Here is an 8,428-nt window from a genome sequence, read left to right on the forward strand (position 1 = left end):
TATATATATATATATATATATATATATATATATATATATATATATATATATACACACACATACATTTTTACATTATACATTAAAAAAAAACACCACCTCGCATAGTCTTCAATTGCGGTTTAAAACATATTATATATTATACCACGGTTTGCTTTGCTATTGGTGCAAACGGCTCACCATCCTGTTGAAATCAGCGATGTGTTGCGGTATAAATAAGGTCCGGTGCGGTCAGTTACTTCAGTATCAGGCGGGTTTAAGAGGAATTTTTCGCTCCATTAAATCCACAAAGATACATCCTAGTCTACAATTGCGTAGAAGGCCCACCAGGTGTTAGTGGTGGGACTCCTAAGAGGTCATGGGACCCTAAGCACATGTGGTCTCTGCTTACCAATATTTACACCATTGCATTCAATGCATTTTTTTAGTAATCCATATATTAAGGTGCAGCTGATAGAATCTGGCACCCTTTGAGGAGAATTGTGTTGAAAGGAATCCGGTGTCCATTGCTCATCTTTTTTTATTTGTCTAAGGAAATGGAGAACTCAGTTGCTGTAAAGGGTTAGGGTTAGCAACGTTAATAAAGACGACCCAACTAAATGAGACTGTTTAGTTGATAAAGGCTTTGGTCTGTGTGATGACAAAGGTTGGAGAAATTGTTTGTTTTTTTTCCTCTTCAAATTCAAACGTTGTAAAGAAAGATAAAAAGGTTTAAAGTAATAAAAACCTACACAAAGCAATTTCTGTTATTTCCCACATTAGAAATGTAAGACTATCTAACCCTCTCGGTGTATTTCAAGTAAGCCTTAAGTTTCACTTAAGGTTTTTATAACCTCTCCATCAGCAATTTTGGGTGATGCATTGGAAGGTTCCTTTAGGTTGTGTGTGTGGGATTTATATAGAGAAAATGACGGCCTTGGTGTAAACTCAGAGGTTTAAAAACACCAGATCAGAGAGAGAGGCAGCTCTGTCAAAACTCAGCCATGATGTGCACGTTTAAGCCCATGTTTCAGCAGCTGCGGCGGACAGGAATACGAAGAGAACTCTGTTTGACTTCTCTGCTTTTTTTTCCACGTCTTCTGAAAGAATTTAAGTGGTTACCATCAAGCAGAACAGAAAAGTGAACGCAGCAGTTTCTCCCCCCCTTTTCACTGCATAATAGAGTTCATATGAGGCAGCTACAGTTTGGTGCATCTGTGGGTGACTTTCTATATTCAATAATGTTTTTTATGTGATTCATGCAGTTTTGCCAACAATGTGACCAAGCAGGGATTATATTTCGACTGGGCTGTTGTCTGAATGATGGGTTTAGATACAAAAATATGCTTAAATTAGGTATCAGTGCCCAAATGTTTGTGTTTTATTACAACAAACAGTCACCTTTTAATTCATTTGAATGTTTCCTTTCTATTTTTTCGGTGGGTTTTATTGAATCAATATGTGAGATGTTGATAGACTCCTACCAAACAAAAAAATAAAATGATGATGCTAAGCTCCAGGAGATGGGATCTGGAACCCAAGCTGTGCGTAGAGGTGAGTCCATGTCTCAAGCGGAGGAGTATTTGGGGTCTTGTTCACGAGTGAGGGACGGATTGAGTGTGAGATCAATAGAGAGATCGGTGAGACGTTAGTAGTGATGCGGTCATCGGACTGTCGTGGTGATGAGCGAGCTGAGTCTGGGGGCAAAGCTGTCCATTTACTGATCAATCTACGTTCCCACCCTCACCTAGAGTCATGAGATCTGGGTAATGATGGAAAGGACAAGATTGCAAATACAAGCGTCCGAAATGAGGTTTCTTCGCAGGGTGGCTGGGCGTTACCGGGGAGGAGCTCGGAGTACAGTCGTTGCTCCTCCACGTCAAATGGTGCTAGCTGAGGTGGCTTGGGCATCTGTTCTAGATGGCTCCTGGTCGCTTCCCTCGGGAGGTGATGTAGGCATGTCCCATTGGGAGGAGGCATTGTGGAGGGCCCATAACACGCTGCAGGGACTATGTCTCTGAGCTGGCCTGGTGTCGCCTAGGGGTCCCCCCGGAGCAGCTGGAGGAGGTGTGTGTGGATCAGGAAGGGCGTCTCTGATTAGACTGCTGCCTCTGTGACCCTGCGCCGGATAGAACGGAATGGAATGCTAAGCTCAAATATCAGTAACGCATTGGGAATGAAAAGGCTGTATTGGGAGATCTGTTTTGGTTAACAACCCTAAAATCAAAAATGTCGGTCCTACTATTAACATATATGCTAATAAAAAGTGTTTTTAATTGGATAATATGGAAATATATGAGAAATAAAATGTTGTTGGGCTATTATTTGGCTAAATTGTCTCGCCAAGTACTTTCTTGACAAGAACAGAGGAAGTATGTACCTGGAGAGAACGATAATAAATATGTGTCAGTTTGAGCTGAAATGTACTCACCTCACACATGGCTCAGCTGGACCTGCATTTCCCCTCAGTCTCTAGAAATAATCATTATTCCACTACTAAATGAAAAATAATTAATATTTTATTAACAGAGTCAGATAAAGATATTACAAATGAAAGTTTTCTCAAATAAAACAAAAAAAGGACCGCCATCAGAGCCAGCAGTACTTCAAACATGATCAAGATGGCTACTGCAGACAGCCTAACATTAGCGCTGGCTGCCGCTTGCCTCGAAGTTTCTGTTGGTTGCCACGGTTTAAGTTTCGCCCTTAATCAGTCAGCGTGCCATATAGTAAAGCTTAAAAGTATAATGTTCTCACCTCAAGTGATCTGAAAACATACTTTTGTAGAACAAGAGCAGAAGAAAAATTTATTTTTAACTCAATAGTCTGAGCTCTGGGAGCAAGCTTCTACAGTAGTGCATGCTGGGACATGTCGGTCTAAGTAACGCACAAGTCTCCCCTGATGCATGCTCAGTAAAGAGGGCAGGGCGAGAGCAACAGGCTACTGTAGTATTTTGTCTGTTCTCATTCTTGTGTTCTTGGTCATTGGAAGAGTGATGAGGCTGAGGCTGGTGGTGTCTCACGAACACAGGACAACGCAGTTAATAAGAAATGGCCTAAAGGGTTAAAAATTTATTCCTGCAGGCGTTTACCAATTTCAATGGTAATATGTCACAGTTCTGGAAGTGAAAGTGTCCAAACAGTCTTATAAAAAAATGTATCTTCACTATGAAGTACTGACTATTTCTCAGTTCAACAACTGAATATGTTCCGTCTTTTTTTGTATTGTGACGTCACTTCTTAACGTCCCTCCTTCCCTGTCTTCTCCCCAGTTCTCTCTTTTTGGCTCTCGCTCCACAAGCAGAGCTACCAACCCTCCCTCCTCATCCTCTCGATCTTCTTCTCCTGGGATCCATCCAGCCACGGTCGGGAAAAGGACAGATCGAATTTCCGCCTCTGGTTCGGTCACCCTAAGCAAAGCTGAGTTCCTTGAACGTGTGCGTCACAGTAACCAGGCCTGCCAGCAGGGGGAGTTTGCCCTGGCTGTTCGTCTCTACACTGAAGCCCTCACAGCAGACCCACAAAACTGTATCCTGTACAGCAACCGATCAGCAGCTTATCTGAGGCTTGGACAGTACAGCAAGGCTCTGGATGATGCAATCAAAGCTCGACTTATTAACCCTAAATGGCCCAAGGTAAGAGCTTTGACCTTTGATGACTCTTGGATGAGTAATTTAAATGAACGTTTGGGGAAGGTTGTAAGAGTCTTAATTATATCTGCATCCAGATTTTTATCAATTTCATTGCATATGTTGTGCTTCTTTAATTTTAGGGGGTTGTGGCACAGAGTTTGCTGCAATCCTTGATTTATGGCCTGTTTGAATAGTCTGGATTTTAATGTTTAGATAGCGAAAAAGCAAAAATGTATGCAGGAAGAATGTACAATGCTAAAAATGCTAATACAAAATGCTAAAAGTTGCAAAGTTGAGCAGAAGATTGCAGCTCTGAGTTTCTCCACTGTTGTGTTTTAAAATGACTGCAAAGAGGGATGTCTGACTAAAGGCTGGTTTATGCTCAGAAACCAGGTCGTCTGCATGTGTGTCACAGTTAACAGAGATATGCCCCGCCCCCTCCGCAGTCACTCTGCTGCACCTCTCCAAAATTGTAGGTGACCGCAGACAGGAGGCCTCTGATTGGTCAAATCTACATCTGATCTACACTATCCGTATTTCTTGTTTGGTACAGTATGTTACTGGCGTGTTTTGTTTGTATGACCGCCATTGTGGGAAACGACTCATGAAGATGGACCAGTAGGAGAAGAGCGAGGTGCGTGAGAACGCTGGGACCCTTTTTCCACCTGGATCCCCGCTCTTTTTAACACTCATGTCCCTCCGTTGTCGCACAAACTTGCCCCCACTTCCTCACCGCATCGGCCGTATCTACACCCACAGCTAGTTCATGATTGTCCCTCTTGCGTTGTGGCGTAGAATAACAGCGCAGAGCACGCTTCAATATTGGGAATAAATCAAAAATATCTGCAACAAGCTCACAGCGACACACTGCTGCACGAGGATAACCAGCCCTTTAGTCTCTACAATTTAAGTAAAAAGGATATAAAAAAGGATATATAGATTCGTAGATTGATTGGATCTTTTCTTAATGCTGTGTCTTTGTCTTCCTTTTTTAATAGAATAGAATAGAAAATCCCTTTATTGTCCAACAATGGGGAAATTCTGGTGTTTACAGCAGCAAGAAGGTTATAGAAAAATGGTCACATAAATGTGGACCTTAGAAAAATGAATAAGAAAATAGAATAAGGAATAAGAGTTTTCTTTTATCTTGATGTTCTGACAGGAGGCTCTGGGATGGATTAAGTACAACATGGAGTTGCGGTAGATCAGTGTATTTAACAAATATTTATTGGCCAAAAAGTTTCTTCACTAAGAGTTATTGCAGGATGATTCGGCTGTATTTAGTAGGTGCCATCTGGTGTTAAGATAGTGCCGTGGTACTGCCAGCAGATGGCGCCACATTTATATCTGCTCATCACACCCGGTGCTGGAATTCAATTTAGGCTAAAAAAAGGACCAATGCCTGGTGTATATAACCCTATTTTGTAACGATGAAATCATTTTTTGCTTTTATTGTCTTGGTATACACAGTAACAGTAATGGACCTAATGCACCACTGATGAGATGTTTAAAAAAATTATGTAGTTAGGGGAGTTATACAGTTATGGAGTTTTCTCACAGTTTATCTGGCTTACTTGACACCTATTTTCTTCATAAAGAAAATACTAAATGAGGACTCAGGAGCATTTTCATGTGAGAAACACATTTAATGTTAGATGATTGATAAAAACTGTTGGGTCTCACTGTACATTTTTATTTTCATGATGAGACAAACAGTAAAAGTCCTGAATCAAAACACTTCGACAGAAAATAACAAATATACACAGATAAAGCTCAAACTGTTTCTCTTTATATGAAGTGATTCTTTTTATCAAAACAGTAAAAAAGTCACAGAATATACCCAGAGAGTCTTTCAGATCCTTTCAGAGAGGAAAGTGGGGAGTCTGAAGACTGAGGCCACCTCAGTCGGGACAGCTGGGGCCCGGCCAGCTTCCTTTCACTGTGAGAGAGAATGGACGGAAGTGGTGTTTGGGTGTGTATCTGAGCAGCGCTTGTGTGTGTGAGTGTGAGATAGATTTGCACGGCTGTTATTTTGTTTTGGAAACCCTGGCGAGGCCTTGGCCTGAGTTTGGTACTTAAAGACAATACCAGAAGCAGCATTCCTGTGTCTGTGTGTGTAAGTGTGTGTGTCTGCAGCGGTGGCGGTGCCATTGCAGAGAGCTCACTGCAGCATTCGCTTTGGGTCAAAGCGAAGGTCAGCGCTGATGAAGTACCAAAAAACAGGGAATCTTTCTCAAAGCAAGACGTTTACTTCTGCTTCAATTCCTTCTTTCTGCCATTCAGTCGGCCATCTTTGCCTTCTCCTCTCCTGCTTTTTTTCTTCTATGCTGGCCTCCCACACTTTGTCCCATTTCTGCCACTGCTCTCTTTTCAATCGGCAAAAGGAGCTCAAACACGCATCATCTAGATGGATCGCACACAAACCGATTCATCGGTCATGGGAACGGAGCGTTGGAGCTGGTCAGAAGTCACTGAAGATTGTGTGCTTATCTGGATAACAAGGCGTGCTCAGTGGCAGAGCTTCTTTGCATTTTAATCTTGTTTTTGTTTCATGAAGTCGAGGCAAAGATTTTAGAAAGCCTTTGTGTTTCTTTGTGATTCAAACAAGTCAACCTGCTGCAAGAGGGAAAGGCTTTCCTTTGACGAAGAAGATTTTATAAGCTTCTACAGACTGTTTTGTTTTCAAGTGTTTGCCGTCATCTATGCACACATGCTTTTAGTTGTTTTTAAGAGCAGGTTAATTCTCTGGAAGCACAGCTCAGAGAGCTGAAGTACAGCCTTCTGGTCTCCTAACAGTCTGATTGAATTTCTAGCCTCCCAGGTAAAGTTACATTAAGCCTGTGTCGGCCGTCCAGCTCCACATGGATCCATTTCTGAATGAGGAAGCTGTTTTATTCCGTCATATGAGAAAAACGATGGACATTTCTGGCCTTCTTTAACCAGAGAATCAGATAAACCCAATCCCAGCGTAGTTACCTGCTCAAATTAAGTGAAAATACACCTATTTATTGGAAATGGATTTACTTATACTTCATTTTTTGTTGTGTCTTAGATTATATCAGCTTTTAAGAAAATTCCACCTAAAAATAAGTGCAATAATCTGCCAGTCAGTAAGACAAATGCATTTGGTAAGACATCTTGTTTTGAGAAAATATATCTTGATTCTTAGAGGGATAAGTTGGGAATACAGTCTGAACGTTTGCGTTCTCTGAAATAGAAGCTAAAGTGACCGAGGCACTCAGATGTGGCGGCTAATTTGATGGATGTCAGTAGTTCAATTCAGTTTACAGAGACAATTCAACCAGATCATACATCTATCTAAGGAAAAAAACAGTGGATTGCATCGACTCATTGACTCAAATGCAATCCCTCACGCTGAGCATGCCTGTAGCGAAAGTGGAGAGGAAAAACTCCCTTTTAACAGTTAGAAACCTCCAGCAGAACCAGGTTCAGTGTGAGCGGCCATCTGCTGAGGCCGACTGGGATTTAAGGAGATAGAAGCAGAGATACAAAAGGCAACTGTAAACCAGCTTCACAGGCGGCCCCTTCCAGGACACACACAGCCACAGTAAGAGAAACAGGACTACACTGAAAAACAGGCAGAGCTCAAACATCTATCAACAAAGGTGTTTATGGCAGCAGCACAGCTGATATTTCTCTCCAGGATGGAGTCACAGCCAAACAGGAACATTCTTATTGATAGTGATATTAGTGATAGCAATGCTATTCTTTGTCTCTACTGTCAACAAAAGTATAATTAATCTGATCTTACCTTGATGCTGTTGGCCTGTTGGTGTTTGTTAGGAACAGGAATTTCCTTTTCATTGATGTTTTTGCGTGTTCAGCACAAAGAGCAAGCCTCTTCATGCTGTTCAACAGCAACAGTCATTACTTTCCTGGAGTTTTTCCACAATCTGTTGATAGATGTAATATTTCTGAGCTAAATCACAGGATGTCTCTCGATGTTTACATTTGCAAACCCTTGCAAGAAGGAAATTCTGTATCGCCATGTTTTCCACATGGATCCGTCCGCGTAGTTACACATTTTCCCCTTTCGCGCAGACTCCATGAAGAGAAACATGGAAGTCCAAAATGACATAATGATATAGTACTTCCAAAAGCTGGCACCAGGTTTGTTAAAATCTGCTCATTTCTCCTGCTGCTGAAATTCTATTTAGGCTCAGAAAGGATCTAAAAACTATCGGAACAGATGTTTGGTGCATATAACCTTATTTCATGGGGATGTGATGGTTTGAGTCTCTTTTGCAAATGCCTATAATGTGTCATGCACCTTTAATAAGATGTCAGAGAAAAGTTATGATGAGACTGTTTTCACAAACTTAACTCAGTGCTGTTAACTGCCTGTCAGCTGGCTGAACGAAGGCAAATGTTTTATCCACTCATAAAAGACTAACTGGGAACTTTAGAAGCATTTGAGAAATTACACAAAAGTAGAATTTCTTTTTTTCAGGAACTTCCTAAGCTAATTGGTTATTCTGAATCTCATATGGGAGTTACACGAAACTGAATACAAATGTATGTTTTAGATTTTAATTTTGTTATTCTTCCAGAGAGCCACAGTTTTTTATTCACTAGCCAGTGAAAAATAAAATGGGATTTATAAGTTTTATGTGAAATCATTTGATAAGTTGACGAAGGAAAAAGATTTTCAAATGAAGTCAGTTGTTGGGGAAAAGCTGTATTTGTATGTGTTTAATAACCTGTTAAACTTTGAGAGCAGAGTTTTTCCAACTGAACTTTAAGCCAACCTCATCACAAACACTTTCAGGCACAAGTTGAGTTTGGTTCAGCTGGATGTT

General features: G+C 41.1%; 1 protein-coding gene across 2 annotated transcripts in view; it reads left to right on the plus strand.

Moving 5' to 3' along the window:
* LOC107086081 (tetratricopeptide repeat protein 28-like) overlaps positions 1–8,428 on the plus strand; it is a 187,505-nt gene that overhangs the window by 5,417 nt on the left and 173,660 nt on the right. For both annotated transcript variants that reach the window (XM_015376830.1, XM_015376831.1), the window contains exon 2: positions 3,249–3,611. In XM_015376830.1, coding sequence (XP_015232316.1) covers positions 3,249–3,611 — 363 coding nt within the window. The remainder of the gene's footprint in view (positions 1–3,248; positions 3,612–8,428) is intronic.

The sequence above is a fragment of the Cyprinodon variegatus genome, unplaced genomic scaffold (genome assembly GCF_000732505.1).
Source record: "Cyprinodon variegatus isolate N-32 unplaced genomic scaffold, C_variegatus-1.0 Scaffold142, whole genome shotgun sequence".
NCBI classification, from domain to species: domain Eukaryota; kingdom Metazoa; phylum Chordata; class Actinopteri; order Cyprinodontiformes; family Cyprinodontidae; genus Cyprinodon; species Cyprinodon variegatus.